This window comes from Lissotriton vulgaris, chromosome 7 (genome assembly GCF_964263255.1).
Source record: "Lissotriton vulgaris chromosome 7, aLisVul1.2, whole genome shotgun sequence".
NCBI lineage: Eukaryota > Metazoa > Chordata > Amphibia > Caudata > Salamandridae > Lissotriton > Lissotriton vulgaris.
This window is the reverse complement of record NC_141695.1, coordinates 1,266,730,202-1,266,753,130: the sequence shown is the minus strand read 5'-3', so window position 1 is coordinate 1,266,753,130 and position 22,929 is coordinate 1,266,730,202. Positions and strand designations below refer to the sequence as shown.

The 22,929-nt window shown below is 44.4% G+C and overlaps 1 protein-coding gene and 1 long non-coding RNA gene across 2 annotated transcripts in view; one reads left to right on the top strand and one right to left on the bottom strand.

Moving 5' to 3' along the window:
* The window catches only part of KDM3B (lysine demethylase 3B), a 1,298,224-nt gene extending 1,283,096 nt beyond the window's left edge, over positions 1 to 15,128 (bottom strand). Inside the window, exon 1 of the mRNA XM_086931831.1 lies at positions 14,797 to 15,128. Within this exon, the coding sequence (XP_086787957.1) occupies positions 14,797 to 14,955 (159 nt within the window). The 5' untranslated portion in view covers positions 14,956 to 15,128. The remainder of the gene's footprint in view (positions 1 to 14,796) is intronic.
* Positions 15,129 to 15,354: 226 nt separating this feature from the next.
* On the top strand, positions 15,355 to 18,542 carry LOC147703389 (uncharacterized). The gene is made up of 3 exons (XR_015297577.1): positions 15,355 to 16,665; positions 16,743 to 17,132; positions 17,222 to 18,542. It is a non-coding gene; the product is annotated as an uncharacterized LOC147703389 (long non-coding RNA).
* The last annotated feature ends 4,387 nt before the right edge of the window (positions 18,543 to 22,929 follow it).

Below are 22,929 nucleotides of genomic sequence, written 5' to 3'. Positions count from 1 at the left end.
TACGAGTTGTACGGACTGAATCGGGTTGGGAGAAGATGCGCTCGACACGTACGATCACTTAGCATTGTACTTGGTCATTCGGACCGGTGTACGAATCGGTCGGGAAAAAAGGCTATGAATCGGATCCATTCAAGCCAAATCTGATACGTAGGCCTTTCGAGCGAGATCGGAATCGACCCCTAAGTAGTGAATATTGAATTTCTCTTACCTAACTCCGAGGCGGATGCACTGTAATGTACTCCACACTGACCATTTTACAGGCATGGAGCCACGCGGTGCCATTAAAGTCAAAGGCATTGATGAAGGTAAGGAAGCACAGAAGAAGTGCAATAGCATGGACCTTGCATAACTCTACTAACATGAAGTAACAAAATAGATCTACAGGAAATGCCATCTTTTGCGTGGTGTACCCCCAGACTTTTACCCAGTCTGTTTTTGCAGACAGTAGAACTATGTGCCCTTTAAGCCTGCAAAACAGAGACACAGTGCCTGTGCTTCGCTTTTCAGCATGATGAAAATTGTATAGTCCTATCTGGTAATTTTAACTTGCCTACAAGTTCCTATTATATGGTACACAGTGCAAAAAGGGCCTGTAAGAAAATGTTCTTAAGTGGACTGCAGCACCTATTGTGCCATTCACTACATTGACAGTATAAAGCTGGACATGCCAAAATCAACCCTTTCAACAGATCTACACTTCCCTTTAAAATATTAAAAAGGGAAAGCAAGGTGACTGGTAATTAAAAGTAGGACATGTAGAAATGTAATTTTACAAATACCCTTACAGTAAAAAAAAAAAAAAAATTAAAAAGTCCCAAAAGCTATTTTCCACTGCAGACCAACTGGCTTTACCGGAGTGGGATGCAATATTAAATATACTAAAATTATCTCCGGCTAGGAAACCGTTATTCTTGAACCGTTTGCAATATTCTTTGAGCGAGCCAATTCACTGGTTTGGAGGGACCATAGAGGAGCTAATGCTCATTTCTCTGGCCACACCTCTGTGGAGGGTACACAGGCTTTACAAAAAGAAAGAATGTTTTCACTATCTTGGATTTAGGCAGAGAGGACCTTTGTGGGATTGTTTGTTGTAGGGTACACAGCAAATGCTGCCAAAGTGGGTAGGGTTAACCTCAGAACTTTTACCCTCTTGTTTAGGGAGGGCTAGGATTCACCCCCTACCCACAGCCTAGTGGGTGACATTAATATGGCACCCACAGTACTCACCTCAAAACACTCCTGGGCATCTGGAAAAACAGAAGAGGGCTGAAACTGCTGTCAGAGCTGAGAAGAGCCCTAAAAGACTGAACATGATCTGTCTTTTGTACCCAGAACACAGAAGTGGACTCCAAAGGTTATAAAAGGCTGATATTGTGTTCAAGCTACAAGGACACAACTAACAAGATACAAGAGGTCTTTCTTGCAACTGCTCAGCTAACCAGTTTCAAGTGGACCAGTCCTAGACCCTGCTAGTTGCTTCAGCGAGTCGTGAGCATCAAGCGCAGTTCCTGAGATCATGGAACCTTGGGCTGTGTCAAGGTGTACTCCCCCCAAATGTTTTAAGTAACATGGGACTCCAAAAACCTTGGGAGGACTGGGACAAACTTACTGAGCCGATCTGACCCAGGTGTGTTGCCACTGGGCTGAAGATTCAGGTTCCCCTACTCAGACCGTTTTCATAGCCAGAAATATGATTCTGAGGGACCTCACAGAGAAGGTATCTGGCTTCATGGACCCTTCTTAAGCTACAGCCTACCGCCATGTCCCACTGGAGGGGTCCGAGCTTCAAAAAAAAAAAAAAGAAAAACTAAATGTAAATATAGAAATCTTCACAGGGACAGGGTGCCAAAACTATCCGTCTGGTGAGGAACCTTCTCTGGGTGTCAAATTCTAATCTCTCCTGCTCGGATCCTCTCTGCCAAAAGTCAACGACTTCACCAGGACCTCATCCAACAACTAGGTGACCTTATGGCTCCCGTCTTGACCATAGCTTGCTGCTTTGATCTGCTGAAGATATAGGACTTCCATTTCAGAGACCAATGGTAAAACTTCTGACGTGTCATACCTGGATTCTGTAGCCAACCCACGCTCATGACAGTTGTCCTCAAATCGCAACTTGGTCTCGGCCCACTTTGACCAAAGTTTGCGTTTAGCACTCTATGCATCTATTTTTAAGTAAGACTTTAAAAAATCATATCCCTTCTTCCCCATACTGCATTTTTGTCATTTTGGTTTCATTACATTTCTTAAACTGTACTCTGTTTTTCTCAATTAATTTGGGATTTTTCTTTACTTTATTACAGTTTTGGCACTGCATAAACACTTTACAAATGGTCTCTAAGGGGGGGCGTGGCTAGCAGCCGAGCATGGCGGCAGCCTAAAAGAAGAGCTCCGTAGATCGGACTGCCTCTCCTAATATCAGACTACTTATCCGTGCAGGAAAGATGCTCTAACGAAGGGTCCCGAAGCCTAGGACCGAGCGGAACCCAGGGCAGCAACTTTGGAAACTGTCCGACACAGGAGGAGAAACGTATGTCGTGACTACTCTGAGGCCTGGACGATCGCAACGAGCCGGGACCTATCCTGCATGATCGAAGAAGTGAGGGCAACTCGGATCAACTCCACCGGGAGCGCACGACCACCGCGATCCAAGCAGTTGGTCACGAGTTTGATAACAGCGAGGACTGATCGAGAAGTTTTAATTGGACTCTGTCGCATATAAGAGGGGAAACTAAACGCGATCAGGAAAGAATTCTTTCAGGCGACGGGCAGGTGAAACCGAAACTAGAGAAGAACAAAGGATCGGTCCGCCATCTTAACACGTAGTGTTCAGTGCATCAACCGCTTTTGAACACCATCGCCACATTACCAAGATCCACCTTTTAAAAGTAGGTCCTCTGGCCTTATAATACCTGCTCCCAACTTGCTCAGGAACTAGCAGAGCAATAAACTGCGAGAACCTGCGCGTAACGGGTGGTGTGGGCCTACTGTCCATACGAAGAGAAAGGTGAAGACCAGCCGCAAGCCAGAATCCACTGAACTCCGAAAGGCTGGGAGACATAACCTGCAAGACACTGGTGGTACGTAGGAGCAAGGATGGCCGGGAAAAACTCGAGAGGAGGCACTACACAGACCCGTATTGATAGATTTGCCAGTGGTGGAGCGTCCTCCTCCCCATCGGAGGGAAGGGCCCCAGCCAAGAAGATGGCAGACGGGACAAACACAGAAAACAATGCTGGAAGGCATCATGAGAGCGCTAACTCAAGTACAGGCCAAGGTGGGCTCAATATCCACTGAAATCACATTGATCCGGGCCAACTTTCAAAAGATGTCCGAAAAAGTGAAATCGATGGAGGTGGTCACGAAGTCCCTCGTGGAAGACGTCTCCGAGCTTCAAACAGCAATGCAACAAATGGCGGTGGAGAATAAAGCACTACGTGAGAAACTGGACGATCAGGAAGGTCGCTCGAGAAGGAACAACATCAGAATTCTTGGTGTACCGGAATCTGAAGGCAATAGAGCAACAGACCTATATGTGGAGGACCTGATTAAAAAAGAGCTCCAACCAAAGGGCATCGAGTACCGGGGGGTAAACCTAAGCATGGCGCGACACCAAGACCCATCTTAGCCCGTCTCTTCAACTTTCGGGACAGAGACGCCATTTTACAGGTTGCTAGAGTGTCTCCTCCGGTCAAGATCCTTAACTCCACACTGGCCTTTTTTCCAGATTATACAGCAGAAGTTGCGCGCCGAAGGAGGACATTTCTGGAGGTCAAGAAAGAACTAAGAACAAGAGAGTTCCCTTACTCCATGCTTTTTCCGGCTAGGTTGAGAGTGGTGTCAGACAATAACACTTGGTTCTTTGACACTCCTGAACTAGCGAGAGACTGGCTTGATGGATGGAGAGCGGCGACACAGCCCCGCAGATCGAACAGATCAAAAAAGGACAAAAATACGGGACTTCCGGAGGGCTCACAAACATCTCACAGAACGGAAGAAGAACTCACAAGACGGAGATATGGTGGTCGATGACGCCAGTAAGGAACACTAACCTCCTGGAGGACGATTAATGACTTGATCTTTAACTTTGCGATCTGCCTGAAGGTTGGCTACAGGACACTGGGCTGAGGGCTTCAGAGGAGAGTATGAGGGGCCGCCGGCTCCGGAGAACCTTCACCCCGCGAGCAAGTATTTGGTGTGGGGAATGGGTCAAGCACTCTGCTAAGTTGGGGGGGCAGGCGGTTTTATGTCCGTATAGCAGGGGAGATGTTCGGGATATAGGGTTTTTTTTGTTGTTGTTTGTTTTGTTTGATTCAGGGAAATAACATGCAGCATGACGAATTGAACGCTCAGATGGGTGTAAACCGGACACTATGGCAAACAGATACTGAGATAAACAAGCTAGTCCTAACAGGTATGCAATGGCGCACAACATACAATCAGACACATTAAATGAGAGCGCTCGCACAGGACCGGTAACTCCACTACAATTGATGTCCTGGAATGTGAGGGGCCTAGGAGACAAGATAAAGAGAGGGCTGATCCTGCAGTGTATTAAAAGACTAAATCCGGATCTGATCCTTCTTCAGGAGGCACACCTAGTGGGAACGGCTAGCAAGGCACTGGACAGACGTGGATATAGCATGGTAGTACACTCCGACTTTACCTCGAGGTCTCGTGGAACGGGCATCTTAATGAGAAAAGCGTCCCGCTTTATACTGCATTCCACGAGAACCGATGAGTATGGCCGTTTTGCAGTAGCAATTGGGCAATGGGAAGGTAAACCACTTAACATTGTCTCTGTGTATATTCCTCCAGCATTGCAGGCGACTACTCTTCCTGAGTTGGGGAAATTACTGTTGGATCTCCCGGAAGCTGACCTTATAGTGGGGGGGGTGGGGATTTCAACGCAGTGGCACACAACACACAAGATAGATTCCCGACCCGAGCGCACACACTTGGCCCGTCCCGTTTAAACGACTTCATCGAGGCACAAGGACTGTTAGATGTTTGGCGACACCTCAACCCCGAGGGCCGCCAATACACTTACTACTCTGCAACTCATAATAGTCTGTCCCGCATAGATTATTTTTTCACACTGGGGGTCGGTCACCTTACGATCAGTGATGTAAAGATTAGACCCAGGGGTATCTCGGATCATTCCCCTCTAACACTAACCTCTCGAGCTCGGGAAGGGTTCGCAAAAGAATGTACCCAATCTATCCGGGTTATATTAAGGTACCACATGTCGGGAAAAAATTTTAAAAGTCGACCCGGCACTATTTTGCAGAAATTACTGGTTTGGTATCATCGCCCACTACCCTATCGGAGGCTTATAAGACGGTTCTGAGAGGACATGCCATTACAACGATAACAGGGCATAAGCCCGCACAGCAACGGGAATTGCAGGAGTTGGAACTGAACCTTGAAGCAGCTAACGCGGCGCACATGGCACATCCAACAGAGGACGCACTACACACACTTAATCTATGCCAACAATTACAAAATGATCATGTGCGGCGGCAAACTATTAATAGAACAGCGACGGCGAATACAGTATATGATATAGGTGACAAGCCCAGTAAACTACTGGCATGGCTGGATAAAAAGAAAGAGGGTAGCAGGACCATACTACAGTTGGCAGATTCGAATGGGAAGCTACATTCGCACCCATCGGAAATAATTGATATCCTCGTGGACCACTTTCAGGGAGTATATACCCCGGAAATGGCAGTCACGGCAAGTGCTGCGGCGCTGGCCCTCCAAACGGTGCACACCCCGACTTTACGACAAGACACGGTGGATGAACTCGAAGCAGACCTGACGGTAGAAGAGATACAGGCAGAAATCAACACACTACACACAGGAAAAGCGGTAGGCCCCAACGGTATCCCGGTTGAATGGTACCAAACGATGGCGGACACACTAAGTGGGGCGTTGCTGGCCATGCTCAAAGATAGCTTGGAGCGAGGGATCCTGCCTTTGGATCAACGGATGGCAACTGTTGTGGCCATCCCAAAACCGGGTAAGCCGCCCGCCAAGTGTACATCGTACCGCCCGATTTCGCCACTCAATGCGGAAGCCAAAATATTGGCGAAAACATTGGCTACTAGATTGATGCCTCATCTATCCCACCTGATCCATCTGGACCAATCCAGTTTTATGCCCCATAGGAGCACGGCACTGAACCTCCGACGAGTACATGGCGCACTGGCACGGGGGACCCTAATAACGGAACCAGCAGTCATCCTATCGTTGGACGCCAGGATGGCGTTCGACATGGTAGAATGGCCATACCTCTTCGCAGTTCAGGCACACATGGGCTTCGGCCCTAAATTTATCGCATGGATAAAACTGTTGTACACAGAACCTGTCGCACACGTGGCGGCCAATGGACACATTTCACGAGAAATACCGTTGGCCAGAGGAACGAGACAGGGTTGCCCACTCTCCCCCTTGCTGTTTGCGTTAGTCCTGGAGCCATTAGCGACTGTCATTAGAGACACCCCATTACTGAAAGGAGTGAGTTGGGGGGAGCACTGGGAAGACAGGGTTTCCCTCTACGCTGATGACATGTTAATATACCTATCCGACTCAGCCGCTGGCATCCCAATATTATTAGAATTATGCAACACACATGGTATCAACTCTGGCTACACCATAAATTGGTCGAAATCGGTCATTTATGAACTGAAGGGTCCTCTGCCACATCTACCCAGCGACTGCCCGTTGACAATTGCAGACGCCTCGTTTAAATACTTGGGAATCTACGTCGTCCAAGACGCCTTGATCCATTATACTCAAAACCTGTTACCTCCACTCACTCGCTTAAAGGCAGATGCAAGATATTGGAAAACTTTATCGTTGACACTTTTAGGTAGAGCGGCTCTGTTTAAAATGAAAGCACTTCCACGTCTTCTGTATATACTGGAGAATACACCAACCCTAGTACCGCCCTCATATTTTAAAAAGGTGACGGCAGTAATTTCAGGTTTGCTATGGGGGGGGGGGGGGGGGGGGGGGTACGCCCGGCTTGGGTGGCACATATAAACCTCAACCGTGGATGGTACGACGGTGAGATAGCGCTGCCGAATATACAGTTGTACTACTGGGCGTCCCAACTCAAGGTAATAAACCAATGGATCCACGCACCACAAGACGACCCAGCTTATTTGGCAGACAGGACACAGCTAGGCACGCACAGTCTGTTGGCACCACTATACAATAAAAGTCTACTGGCAAAACTGATGGGCCAGACGAAACATACGATAGTACTCTGGCATAAGGCGCAGACTAGGCTGAAGTGGTGGGGTGTAATAACTAAACTTACACCTTTATGGGACATTAAATCACTGGGATGTCTGAGACATAGTAAGGGTTTCACCCAATGGGACAATATAGGGATTTCCACATTGGGAGACTAATGGATAAATACTGGTATGGTCCCCTTCTCACTCTTACAACAACAGTATGACCTAGGACCTACTGAGACATACAGGTATATACAGATAAGGCATGCATTGATGGCAGCCATTGAGCCGGGGACAAAGATGCCCGAATCCTCACCGTTGGAGGACCGCCTACTCACTGATTTTATGCAAACGGGGGCCACATCACTCACTTAGCAAAAGTTGCTGAACAACCTGTCTGATCCACTAACTAAATTACGAGACAAATGGGAGGAGGAGTTTGGAGAAATGGATGAGACGGACTGGAACGCCGCATTAGCATCCCTACGGGAGGCAGGTGTGTCGGCCGCTTCCGACTGGTACAATTCAAAATACTACACAGTGTATTACACCAGAACTACCCTATACAGAATACATAGGACTGATCATCCAAACTGCTTGAGAGGCTGTGGAGAAGAAGGGACACTGCTGCACACACTGGGGCTGCCCGATCATTAGTGAGTACTGTAAACGCATTATGAGGACCATTTCTCAAACGCTAGAAATGTCACTCACACCGGACCCGAGGGTCTGCTTGCTGAATATATGGGGAAAGACTGATCTAACGCGACAGGGATAACAGTGGGTAGTGGTAGGAATGATGGTGGCCAAGCGAGATATAGCGCAGAAATGGGGGGCAGCGGACACACCGACGTCAGCACAATGGTGTAAAAACATGGATAGATTGATGGTAACCGAGCGAGCGGTTTATAAGATCAGAGCTAACCCTCGCAAATGGAACAGGATATGGTTACCTTGGAATAAATATCGGGGTGACCTGATGATAGCTCTGGAGGAGAGGATGAGTTAGGGGATTGATAAGTACACATTGACGAAATAGTGGGAGGGGTCTAGGCATACGAGGGTGGGATACTTTATGGAACTCACAAGATAGGAATAGCATAGTAAATCGCGAAAACCCACCGATATGAAGGATTGACCGTATATTGATATCTTGCTATATTGTTCATTATTCCTAATGAGTGAGGTTTTGTTCAGATAAAACAACAAAAGACAGACATTTGATTTTCTTTACCTACTAATGGAATGTCTCGAACACAATATCCGTGAATGCTGCCGAACCGGAAGGTTGTCGGCTAAATAGCGGTGTATTACGAACATCGAAATAATTACTGCGTGGCAACTGATATTTGAACACGCGAATGTTATATTGTGTATTTGACAACTGCCAACAAAGTCTTACAACAACAAAAAAAACAACAAAAAAACAAATGGTCTCTAAGCTAAGTCTGTCAGCTCTGTGCCACAGCTATCAGGGACTTGAGCTCCAGCTTATTTAGTAGCTTTAGTGATTAATTCTTGTGGTGAGTACCTAACCCACCTCAACTAATACTCCAATTTCCTAAAAGAAGAAAAATAAGAAAAGTGAAGGAACAGTACTGATGAACTGATAAGAGATGAAGAGTTTCCAGGCATTTTTTGCAACCTAAACTTAAATACTGCTGCTGCCTATTCTGCCCCAGAAGCGGTGGACCCAACCTTGAAGTGAGTAAATGATCAGGTTTGTGGTTTAGTTCTTATTCCCAACTTCCAGTGCCCTGTTCTTCACCTCTTCCAGCATCTCTTAAAGCCTCTAATTACGGTACTGGTGGGTGCATTCAGAACTGTAGTCTGACCCATTTCTTACCTGCATAGTCTGCTTTCTCCACTTATGGATCTTATTATCCCTTCCCATGATGTTAACCTGACCCTCCTTCACATCCCGGACAAATGAAAATTTCTTTCTAGGGGCATTATGCTTTCTAATGCCAATGAGAGGGGCTGCCCTTTTGTGTTTTTTCATGGCTTATTTGTAGTTCCTTTTGTAAATCTAGAAACAGAGCTGGTCACTGCAGTGATTTCTCTTCTTCCATTGATCTCATCATCGTTGTGGAGTCAGATAGCCTTCTCTTATGCAACTGAGATATCAAAGAAGCAGGAAGGTATTGCTGGTCTTTAATATTGTGAAACTGGTACTGGTGTGCAGGTTAACATCAAAAGAGCTGAAGAGGTGGTCTCTTCAGATGACAGGAAGATTTAATTTCCAGTCACCATGTAGAGTCCCTCTGAGAAAATTGTTACATCCAGGTTGTGGCCAGCTGAGTGTTTCAGGAGAAGTTGAGAGATTATTAGTCTTGAGGGGATGGTTCGTGTTTGAGTAAGTTTTTTTTTTTTTTAACTTACTGTTGGTTTACAACAAGAACCGGATACCGGCACAAGCGGGACAAAGTTTCTGTACGTTTTTCCCCCTCCAATGCGAATATCATCATTTTAACACCCACGTATACACAAGATGAGAATCATTACACGCATTACATCCATATCATGTCTGATCACCCAAAAGAGACAATGTCACTCAAAGAGCTCGGTACATAACGTGATAGGCGGCATGAGCTAGGAAATGACAAAGCCAGTACACCTAAGGAGGGAAGCCATCACCTCAGCCGTCAACTGGGCCATCAAAGTCTGTCTGGAGTTCCACTGTCGGGGTAATGCAGATGTCCCCCCCCTATATTTGTTCCATCGTCCCCATTTCTGATTCCATTTCTTGGGGCAACCCCGACTCTTGAACACAGACTTTTTAACAATCATTGCGGTATCCATATCTTTTGCACAGTCATCTAAAAGCGGGATTGTCTCTACCCCTCGTTTTTGCACAATATTTAGTTTCGCAATGACAAAGGCCATCGAGGCCCAGGTCTGTTCGGCTTGGGATAGGTCAGTCGCCGCCCAACTATTAAGCAGGCATAGTTAGGGAGAAAGTTCAATGGACTTACTACCTGCCCTTGCAAGCTGGTGGGCAATCTTTCCCCAGTATCCCTGGATTCGGGGGCATTCCCATAGTATGTGATAGAAGGTACCCACTTGATTGCAATGACTGAGGCAGGGTGGGTCAGGGCGTCTACCTATTTTGAACACCAATGCAGCATCGAAGTAGACCCGGTAAAGTATTTTGAACTGGACGAGTCGCATACGCATGGGGATAGCGACCTTGCAAGAGGGGGCCAGTGCGTCACGCCACATGTCGTCCTCCATCGCCCCCAGGTCCCCCTCCCAGCCCACACGTAATTATTGCATTTAGTTTATTATTTATTTAGAGCATTTGTATAGCGCGGCTGTCGCCTTACAGGCATCCTGGCGCTGAGGTATCTCCAGAAGGGGGAAGCACGGTGGCAGCAGATAAATGGCTAGGAGGTTAACGTTTAGGAAAAAGCCAGGTTTTGACCCGTTTCCTAAAAGGGGAGGAGTTCTTTTGTTTGGCGGATGTCTAGGGGCAGGCTGTTCCATAGTTTAGCAGCCGCAACTCTGAAAGATCTGCCTCCGATCCTAACTTTTTAAAATCTCTGAACTTTTACAAGGCAAGCCGTTGTAGAGCGAAGGGCTCTGGTTGGAATGTACCAGTCAAACAGTTGTTGGCTTTGCGCTCCATAGGATCCAACATCAACCGGTCCTCTAAGGGAGAAGAGTCGGGGAGGGGACCCTCCTATGGCAGAGCAGAAGATAAAGCGGGCCTGATCTGCAAGTATCTGAAAACCTCAGATTGAGCCAATTAATATTTCACCTGAAGCTCTGCAAACGTGGCCAGCCTCCCCTTAGTCCAGATATCTCCGACTGCAGAAATCCCAATTGTATCCCATTTGTCAAACCCGGAGCATGCGCTGAGGTGACCAAGGACATCAGGTTCCCATAAGGGAGTCGCTTTCGTCAACAGATTATGCCATCCCAACTTTCTAGTGATGCCAAGCCAAGTCTCGACCATTCGTGCAGTGGGACCGGTTAGGTTAAGTTTGCAAGGATTGGTGTACAATGCATGTTTGGGCGAGTTTTAATTGGTTAAACCAGATGCTCAACATTCCCAAGATGCAAAGGTTCTTGGGGGATTTGGCCACATTGATGAGGGCTGAGGGAGGAACCTTGTAGATAAAGTGAGTCTCCCAAAACATTGTTATTGTCCTACTGCAACAATGCAATAGATGGAATGCTTGAATTAATCTCAGCCAGTGGCAATCACCCGGGCAGCTTTCCAATCCATCATTTTTCACTCAACATGCTACCTCAGTGTGGACCGAGCTAATATGCAAATCAACCATGTCCAGCACAAACTGCCAGGCCAGGTCCTCCCTGACCGAAAAACAAGCAACTTAGGGCCAGTTTCACCCTTATTATGGGGCTCATCAGCCATGTATAGCTTGATTCCAGTGGCACAATGGGCACAGGACCCATGGCATACTCGCTGCACTTTGGGTGTCAACTGTAACAACAAGGTGATGGGTGGAACGCTTAAATTAATCTCAGCCACAGGCAATCGCAGGGCTGCATCCCAATTCACCATTTTTGACCCACAGTGCCCCCTCAGTTTGGACCCAGTCATATGCAAATCAGCCTTTACCCTGCTCCAATCAGGGCAGTCTAGTCTTAACTACCAGTCCTGGTCCTCCCTTAACCGGAAAACAAGCAACCAAGGACCGGTTTCGGCCTTCCCCAAGACATTGTTATGGCCATTGACATGCTGTGCCTATGACGTCTTGCCAAAAGGTATAGAGCAATGGTGAAATCATAAATGTAGAGGACAGATTAGGAGAAGGACAAGGTTTGATGTAATGATGGGGGGGGGGCAGTGAGACATTTGGGGATGGAACAGAGAGAGAGATTAGGAAATAAGAACAGAGGTACTTGAGAAGGACAATGAGTGACCATGGAAAGCCCGAACTGACCATAGAATCTAAAGGCAGACCTCTCATAATAGTTATGTTTAGCTGAAGAGGTATCAGGTGGAAAAAGTGGGAGGGAGAGACTGGCTTCTTAGAGGACAGAAGCCAATTGAGTTAGAAATGTAACTATAGTTTAAAGAGAGGGGGGATCCGAAAGGCCAGGCTTGCAGGAGAAGAAATCCCTTGAAATGAAGATTACTAAGGGTAGGTAATTTCTGTCTTGGAGTAATTTCTTCCTTCTCAGAGGAGCCATTGCTATATGCCTGAAATTAAAATGAGGGTGGGATTAGGTCTGCAAGCACTACAGGGTTCAAAAAACAAGCTTTTTTTAGGGACTACACCATCTTTCTGGCAATTGAAAATCCTCTAACTTCAGGGAAGACAAACTGACTTTTGACCTGACTCTGAAAACAGAGCAAATGTGACAAGATAACAAGATTTTAAGGCATCTTTATTGCTCACAAAGTGAGAAAGCAATAAAAATCCCATTACATTTTGTTATCTTGCCACATCTTCTGGCTTTTCAGAAACAGATGTCAAAAGTCAGCTTATCTTATATTTATTTTCCCTTTCTGTGACTTAAGTCAGAGGATTTTGTAAAGTGAACTGTGTGACAATTGAACTGTGAAAGCATGTTAAATGAAAGGCTGTCAGGCTTTTAACACTAAAATATCTAAGTGAACTGTTAAAACATTTCAAATATATTTCACTAGTTATGAAGACCCATGTGTGTAATTCTGTGGTAAAAAAATATTTTTATATTATCAAAATAAATCATAACACTTTACTTGGTGATGTGCAAATGTTAAATATTTTGCTGAAACCCAATTTCCAAAAATGGTTTATGCGCTATTATCAGTAAAACTACATGCTAGTGGGAAGGTTTTGTGGCCATTTCAATGGAAAATATGCTATCTGTAAATGACAATGCACTACCACATCATGCTTTGATAATATATTTATTAAACATGAGTTTTAAACATGAACTGGGAATTATTACTGCTTCTGCCCAGATGACAATGCTATTAGTGTTAATGATATTTTTAAAGCGCAGCAGTTACCCGGGGGTATCCTGGCGCTAGTTACATCTCCATTAGGCAGGAAACGGAAGGAAAGAGTTTTGTTAGTCAACGAGCCAGGTTTTTAAGCCTTTTGAAAGTTAAGAGATCTGTGGCGAGTTTGTGAACTAAAATGCAAGCCAGGAATTGTGTGTACCCTATATATGGACTTGATTCTTTTTATACATGGCGCAAGCATTTAGTCTAGTAAATAAAGAGTTTTTGTATAGCAGGAATAGTGAACTTGTATATTTGAAGGTGCTCTCTTATGTGATAAAGAAAAAGGTGGCTCCATACGACAAAATATTTGACTAGGATCAGAATTTGAGACCAGTTCACAGGTCAAGTACATTACAGTTAGATAGAGTACATTATTAAAGTTACTAGACCATATGATTTTGAGTCCTGCTCCATTGCTTGATATTTTAATGAATAGTATTGCTATCAATCTGATCCTACTAATATTTAAGTGGGTGTTTCAAGTTTGGGTGTCAGTTCTATACTTCAATGGGCTTTCATTCACTAAAATGTCATAAGTAGTTGGAAGTGACTTCACCCACTTTCAAAACAGGCTAGCCGTTTGGCACACATGTTGCTCTTCAACATCTAAGTATTTGCTGCCCAGTTTCTAGGTGGAGGGAAAGGTATATAAACTAAATAAATATAAGGAGCTTTTAGAGTGCGGTTTACTTTTTGATGCTGCAACTATCATCGTGACTCCTGAAACAATTTGCAGGAAGAGGGGTATCATGGGTGGTAACCTATCAATTGCCACACCTGGTAAAGCCTAAAGGAATTCCTTGTATGATGTGGAGGCAGCATGGCTTATCTTTATTGAAGTCCTATTAGGTTGATGCACTGGCCTAGTCTGGAAATAATAGTTTGTCATAGATTGACGTGTGCAGTAGAACCGGGCATTCTACATCGTACTACATATAATATACAACATATGTAACAAAATAGAACATTTGCTAATCATTGTGCTAAAATTCATTGAGAACCCTATAGTTGGTATTACACCTTGATATACTGAAAGCAATATTTCTTACCAAGTATGGTTTAAAACGCTACCTAGCCACCTTTAGTCCCGAAGAATGACCCCTGTGTTATACGCTGTCCCACAACGTGAGCCAACCAAAGGAAATGTTGACATGTATATAGAGATGTCTCCGCCCACACTGCTTGACAACTCGTCAGCCTCCTCCCTCGCCCCCAACAACAAATATGTCTAATTCCTGCAACACCTACAAGTGATTTCGCCTGACACGTAGAATGTGTTCAGTTGTATTTTCCATACTGACATGCAACTGGGGATAATACTACTTTCAAAAGAATAAATTGAGAATCAAAGTGAAACATAATAGATTTGATCTTCGAAGCGAGTGTGGGTCTTACACAGTAACGCCCCACCCCACCCCCTCTTTCATCCCTTGCTCTCATGACAAGGCTCCAGTCCCTCTAACTCCTTTTGATCTCTCCCGCCCACAACAGGAAAATCCCCCTATTCAGACTTCCCGCTGTGGGCATATATTCCTTACTCACTCCTCAAACTCATTGACTGCCCTTGTTCTCACTCACCGCCAGCTCACGGGGTTCAGCGCCACTCATGCCACGCACGGTCCCGCTGTGCCAGCCGCGCTGCCCAAGCTCCTGCGGGGGCCCTGGGGGGGTCCCCGGGTTCGAGTCCGAGAACAGTAGGAGTAGCCGCTTCCCTACCGGGGAGGCCGTGTCTGCCATGGCGCCCGAAGGGGAGGGGGCACTGGACGACGGGTGCGAAACTCAAGCAAAACAGGGGTTGGGGGGTCACAAACACAGAAACCCTGCACTCAGCAGGCCTCTCTCAAACCGCCCGACTCCAAACACCGCGAGAGCTGTGACCATAGAGCGCAGGGGCGAGAGAGAGCGCCATCTATGACCATAGCAAGAACTGCAAGTTATAGCGCCGCCAATGGACGAGGTGGGCACTGTAGGGCAGATAGATTCCTGTGGTAGTGCGTTGTGGAGACAGCGCCGAAAGCGGGCACAGGGGGGCACTGCTGAACAGAACGCTGCCTCTAACCATAGAGAGCGTGGCACTAACAGAGCGTCGCAGGAGAAGCGCGTAAGGACAGAGGGCCCTACAGCGACCATAGAGGCATAGGTGGGATAGAGCGTCTTATGTGTTCTTTGATTTGGATAATACTAGTCAGATCGTTTCCAGCGTCCAGGAAGATAATGCTTCGTACTGACCTGCTAGCCGATCGAGTATTACTGCAATCAGTACCCTAAATTCAGAAGCTTTCTGCTTTCTCTTTTTTGCGACGGACAGGATCCTATCGTCGGTCTTCCAAACCATTCACTTCAAATCTGTTTTATTTTGCGTTTGAGTGGCCAGAGAGGTTTGATACGATTCAAACAGGCGGGGGGCTATGCAAATTACATTCTTAAGGGCCTGATGTATGAACGTTTGCGAGTCTGTAACCAGTCGCAAACTGGTTAGCGACTGCTAAATAGGCTGTTTGTGATGTTTTAAGACTATATACATTAGTATTTCTTACAACTGCACCCACACTGAATAATTGGTGGTTTCTTAAATACAGGAAAACTAAATGAGATTTCCAATTTGCAAGACGCTATTTTGATATAAAAAGCTTTTACCGTTAAGTAATTTGATAGAACAAATGTTTTTTCAAGTGCAAAATACCATGAATTTGAAACTGGGGATAACTAGGTGCAAAATATAAAAGTGGTCCCAAAATGCCTTGCAAGCTTTCACAATGGCTGCACTGTATGCTGTAGTAAGGAGGATGCGGATTCTGGGAACTCAACAGAGGAGGAGAAGAAGGCGAGAAAGGATATTCAGGCAAAGGGTGACTTTGTTTGAACAAACTGATGAGGAGGTTTATGCCAGATATAGGTTTACAAAGCAGGTTATTTTGAGTTTAATTAATGAGCTGGACCCTTTATTAAGCAGGCCTACCCAACGCAGTGTAGCAATTCCTACACATATTCAAGTTTTGTGTAGTTTACATCTGCTAGCTTCTGGTAGCTACCAACGCACTGTGGCTGTGGCAGGTGGGATTTCACAAAGTGCATTATGTAGGGTTTTCCAAAATTTCATAGAGGCAATGTTGGCAAGGATTAATTCCCATATTTCTTTTCCTAGCAGCACTGCAGAGTTGGAAACGACCAGAATCCAATTCTATGCAGTAGCACATTTCCCACAAGTACTTGGATGTGTAGACAGTACACATATTTTAATTTGCCCACCTTCTGACACAGAGCATGTGTATCGTAACCATAAAAGCCAACATTCTTTAAACATACAAGTAGTATGTAATGCAAAATGTCTCATCACAGACCTTGTGGCACGATACCCTGGTAGCACTCATGACTCATATATATTTAGACACTGTGGACTGTATGAGCGGCTATCCAGAGGAGATTTTGGAGACGGCTGGCTTTTAGGTAATTACTATGCAGGTCTACTTTCTTTCTTAAATTTAATATGATATAACCACTAAATCAGCTGTGTTATATTTCAGGTGACAGTGCATATTCCTTAAGCCCTTGGATTATGACGCCATATTTACAGCCTAGAACCCCTAAACAAAGGAGATATAATGCTGCCCACAAACAAACAAGGAGCATTATAGAGAGAACATTTGTACTCCTTAAAGGCAGATTTAGATGTCTCCATAAAAGTCGGGGTGCCCTGGAATATGACCCTACAATGTGTTGCAAGATTATAGCCATATGTGCCATGCTACACAATCTAGCTGTGCGTAGGAGTCTACCAATTGAAGCAGCAAGTGAGGATTCTGAAGAGGAGAATGAAGAGACTCCCCCTCGTTTACCACATCCAGGACTTGATACTGCAAGTGCTGAAGAAGGAAGTGCACGCCGAGATGATGTGGCAAATAACTATTTTTAAGGTACTGGCAACATATTTGGTTAATATGAAGAAAAATATTACAGCAAATGTTCAAAGTAGTAATCATTATTTTTCTCTGTTTATTCACAGACTATGTTTTCTGATGGACCAGAACAGAATATTTGATATCTTTTCATACCAGAATTTGTTTCCATTTCAAGAAAGAAAATACATTGTATCATCTTAATGGTGTAATACATATTGTCATAGCTTTATTTACTGTTTATCCCTTTGATGTCCAGTACTTGATCGTAGATGTGAACATAGGGTGGTTCTTCCCTGTCTTCCGTACTATGTCGTCTATTGCTGCTAGATGTAGTAGACTCACCAACTTACATACTGCTCACACTTGAGCCCCTCCACACTTCCCCCAAAAGACCTTGGTGACCTATGTACGGCATTAACTGTTTGTATTCCCTCAAGCGTATTTATCATTTGAGCAAGGATCTTTGCCACATCATCACTGTGGTGTTTTAATTCTGCCTGCATGTTAGCTTCTCTTCTATACATTGTTGATGTCACTGTATCCAACCTTTCCACAGAAAGTCCAAAAGTTTGCAGCCAAGTATTCTGGTGTCTTGGTTGGCATGTGTGACACTGAAGCTTAAGCCATTTGTGTGGCCAGTTCTTTAATAACTAAAGTTAATTCCTCAAAAGCCTGTTTTCATATTCTCATTGACTTCCGAAATGTCTCTTTATTTAATCTTCCAACCCTTCTACTTAATTCAGATGTTACTCTGTGCTGCCTGTGTCATATTTTTACCATGGATTGTTCCAATACAATAAATTGTGCAGCAGTAGGTGATAAGTTACTGCCGAATTGCATACTATTCCATCCACCCTGTTTTACAGACCTTCTTCCTTTATGCACTACAGGTACTGCTGGCATGCTTTGTTCGTTTTCAGCCAAAGTGCCAATATTTGTAGCCTGCTCTACTAAAGGAGTAGTGTTAAACTGAGGGCTTGTTTTACTTTCTGTGTCTGTTGAAATGTTTATTACAGTTTCTGTCTGTTCAACTTCAGTTTGGCATGATGTCTCGCTCACATTCTCAGTTTCATGTGTACTATTGGTAGGTTGAGCTGAAGCAAAAAAATGTTTACTGATGATGGTTTTTAGTTAAAAAAAATAGCATTGTTCAAATTGATAATTGATTTTTTTAATAGGAATATTATATACCTACTTTTTCAATAATGAATTATTTTTGTTAATTTCAAAAACCATATAATGTATATGAGTATTTGGTTTCTGAATGTTTTCTTTTTTTTACCCATCGGACTAAATTACCCACAATGTATTGTATGCAAACCTAGATAATTCGGAGATGTATTTTTATAACAACGTTGTTTAAACTTCATTTTAATCATCTAACCGTGTTGCTTTTTTTTAAAATAAAATGTTTTTATAAATAAATAATTGCTTTATGGTTTTTTAAGTGCAGGTGTAACTTAAAGTTAATTATATTTACAAATGTAAACAGTATACTACTCCCTTGATGAATCTGATGTGGAGCAGAAGTCTTAATAGTCTTAATACTCAAGATTGCTTCTGGCTGCAAGGTGGGTTTGGTGATATCATCCATAGGTTGGTTCTTTACGGTGGCCTCCTCCAGTAACTGATGCCTCCTTCATTCTGCTAGATAACTTCTCATTTGTATGGGAGCGATGGTCATACCACCTCGTGCGAATTTCTTCAACCAACCTTTTTTCACTCCTACAGCATTTATTTGTTGCAGAATTCTAGTCTATATCTGTTTTTTGCTGGACTGAGGAACAGACAGAGAAGCATTTCCAAATAGACAGTCCTGCTTTCTCACACACTCTTCTACCAGAATCTCCAGCTGAGCATCAGAAAACGTTGTTTTGCTCTTCTCCCCACCTCTGGTTTGATATCTTCAAAAGAGAAACTGCTAAGCTGGGAGGCAAACTTCTTCTGTTCTCTGCGGCTGTAGGGTTAATAGACTTCCTGAACAGGGTATGGTCCTAATTAGCGCCAGCTAAAAGATCATTCGCAATTTACAAATCTGTATTTTATAAGTATTACCAGATTATACTGAATCATTATTTGCATATAGTAAATGTATATCAATCAACTTTAGCATTTCCCAAATGTTGACTCCGCATGAATCTCAATTTAGGAATCAGTAAATTTGTTTTTTGTACATCAGGTCCCTGAGCGAGCAAAGCACTACCCAGGTTCACAATCACAGTTGTAATGTGCATTGTCTGTGGCACAGTATTTGGGAACGGATTTGTTTTTGTCTCCCCTTCTTTTTTCATTTCTTTACACAAGGAGTGAAACTGAGGCAGACAGTCCTTATTGCCCAATTTTAAAATAAAGCATGCAATTCAAACATATCCTTGTAGCATGCGTTTTATTTGATAATATTGTGGAATAAAGGTCATATCAAAGCCTTTCTAAACCCTTTCCCCTGACTGTTCCCCCTACACCTCCCTTTTACCCTTCCCAAAAGTCCTCCTACTACTATTACCACCAAAACCAAAAAAATGGCTTAAAGTAATGTTATGTAAATTAATACTTGTATAGCGCACTACTCACCCGCAAGGGTCTCAAGGCGCTTGTACGAATACCGTTGTGGAACCCATCCTGGCTTTCCCTGTGAGGCATCCACTCCTCTGCACCCCCAAGGTGGAGGCCAGGCATCCTTAGCGTTGTGGGGGCCATTGTGGAGATTAAGCAAGCTATTGCCCAGAGTTGCAGAGTGGAACTCCATGATTGGAATGGGCACCGAGGCGAGAATTATCAGGGCAGTGGAATTTTGAGCCCAAGACCCGCCGGGGCGGGGAATTGAACCCTAGTCCCGGGCTAGACCTCTGCATCAGGGTCTGCCGCTCTAATCATTGAGCCACACTTCTCCACCCTCTTCTATCCCTCCACTATCCTTTTCAATCCAAATAACAGACTAACATGTGCATCTCAGATTAGTTTCATATTTCACTATACTAATTCACCACTAATCCTTTATGGGTTCCGGAGTAGCGTGCTACTCTTCAAACAAGCATTGGAAATGCAATAGGTCTCGCATTAGAAAAGTTGGAGCTATTGGTCTTGTAAATGACAAATATTTTATTTATTTGTTGGTTTTTAAAATAGCTAAATTGATAGCTTTGTCATTTACAATGCCAATAGTTATAACTTTTGAGAATGTGACACCTATAGCATTTGGAATGCAACATTGCTAGCCATAAGTGAAGGACTCTAAAGGAGTGCAGGAGTAAGGGACCGTGAGAGAGGCTTACCGGTGGAATGAAGCTGAGAGGAGTTCAGCGCTGTATGCAAAGTATAACAAGTGTCTAAGGGGAAAGGAATTAGACAGTTAATTACGGTCATATTGCCCAAAAAAGGGGCTGCCATTATTGCGGAAAAAACTTACCACGAGGTGGGGCCAAGGGGAGTATTGAAGACGTCTGTGGGGAGAGAGGGGAGAGTGAACTGGGGTATCAATTACCGAGTGTGCAGTGAAAAAAGGGTGCTCTAATAAACGAGCTTACCAGCGGGAACAGTGCCCTTGATGGATAATCTGCGGGAAGGGAAAGTGCACTTAAAACAATTGACACACAAAAATTGAAGGCGGGTTCAAATAAATAAAGCATGTCTGGAGCCTCGAATATGTCGCGCATCTATAAGGGCTTACCCCACAGGAAGAATTGCAGGTCCGCAATGGGGGTCCTTGCTAGGCGTGAGAGATCTTCACGATACGCCCTCAGCAATGTGTTGTCATAATAAGAAAGCCGCTCGCGGTCACATGGAAGCAAATGACCAATGGGCGCGCGGCAGAAAGTGTCGGCCATTTTGGGTTGGGAGTGTAATGAAACAATATATGGACAGACCAAAGGTGCATGCAGAGCGTCTGCGGCGGCCCTCTTGAGGGAACTGGAGCCAAGGGGTCCACAATATGGATTGAGGGCATACAGAAGAAGGAGCTTGGAAGCTCTAAGAGTAAGAGTGGTGCAATTCGAGATACCGCAGTGCACAATCACGCAGTGAACAATTTCAAATGGGCCAAGCAACATTTAGGCAATGTCATAATTGAGTGACATTAGTAATTTGAAAAAAAACAATTTACAGTGAACCTGATAAGGTGAAAATCGTAGTAGAAAGTGAAAGTAGAAATGGGAGTCCTATTAATTACTAGCACCACTAGGCAGTATATGTAGGGTGACCACTTTCCTCCAGATCATTAAGGACACAGTTGCTTAAGTCTTGTGTTGCTTCCACTGAACTAATTATACTAACACAACTAAAATCAAAGATTTGTGGCTGGAAAGTTCAGGACTAGATACGGTGTCCGTATTAACCTGCACTAGGGTGATCAACTTAAGCACACATCACTCAAAGAGGGCATTTGCGGCAGACGATCCGATTACATTCTATGTAGAACAACCGTTTTTTTGAGGTTCCGGAAGACTTGGAACGCGAACGTCCCCACTCCAGTCTGTAGAAAGCGTTTGGAATTTAGAGAGGGTAGAGTGATTCCAAGAACGAGCGCAAGCTCAGAGACACACCTAAGGCTCTAACATGAACACCGTTAAATGTTTCCAAGCGAGTGACTTGGAAACCGCATTCTGTTGCGCTGTCCTCAATTATTGAGCACACTAATGCCACAAGCCCAAGCTCAAAATTAATATTTGTACCAGCTGTTTAGTTCGCACAATGTTTGCAGACAGCCTCAACTTGGGTCGGAGCGGTACCCTAGTGTCTAGCCTAGGGAAGGGGCGGGTTTGTGGTAGTGAGGTCTACACATCTAGTTAAGGTTTTGGGGGTGTGGGGGTTCTCATGACGCACCTTAGGAGTAGATTAATAGAGTGTTAAGCTCACCTGTGGAGAAGTGTGTAGTGGTTAGGTCAGCTGGCAGGTACCGTGGCAGGAGAAAGAGTCACCCAACACGGAGTTGAAGTCATCCGAGGTAGAGGGCGAGTCTGCCCTAATCGTCAAACAACTGCCTAGATAAAGGAGGAGCGCTAGAGGAACACGTACAGCAGCCATCTTATCCGTCTCTGTGTTTGTTGTTACTGTGTTGATGGTATAGACTTCAGCGTAGACATAGAAGGTACTAGCGCTCAAAGAGAACTCAAGTATGCGTGAATGAGGCGACCATGTTTGAGTGCGCATTTTGTAGCTTATGAAAACAAGGTACATAATAGAAAAGTTGTGAATATGAAAAAATTGCAAATCTGAATTAAAAATGTAGTGCTTCAATACATTTTCATGTTTAAAACATTTTATGAGCTATTTTTTTGCGCACAGTTAGCCTTAATAATGTATGCAATATTTAATCGCTATTTTCAGGAAACTTCCTGTGCATGTTCAGAGAATCGGAATAGTACATTTTCATTGATTAGGGTAGTTTGAATTATCGACCAACTATATACGCCAGTCATATTCAAGGGCTGAAAAAGGTAACACACGTTTGCTGAACGGGTTGCCTTAGGAGTTTACGGTGGTGCAACTGTATTATTTGATTGGCTTCTTTAGTCGGCGAAATCTGGCCGTGCTATTTTATTGAGCCAAGCGTGGATGTTCAGCATCGGTTCTGACGCTTTACAAATATAGCAAGGGAAGCCTTGATTTTAACGATGGATAAATTCGTAATTCGAAAACCGAAGAGTGACCCTGACCAAGAAAAACGTGAACCAAGGGGAAAGGTGTACCGACAAGCAACCATAGAATCCCTAAAGGTATGGAGCTAATGTTGGAAAAAGAAATACGTAGAAAATTACTATTTTACCCTAGCGGGCATGGTGTTACACAGATGCCATGAGTGTAATACCTCAAGACA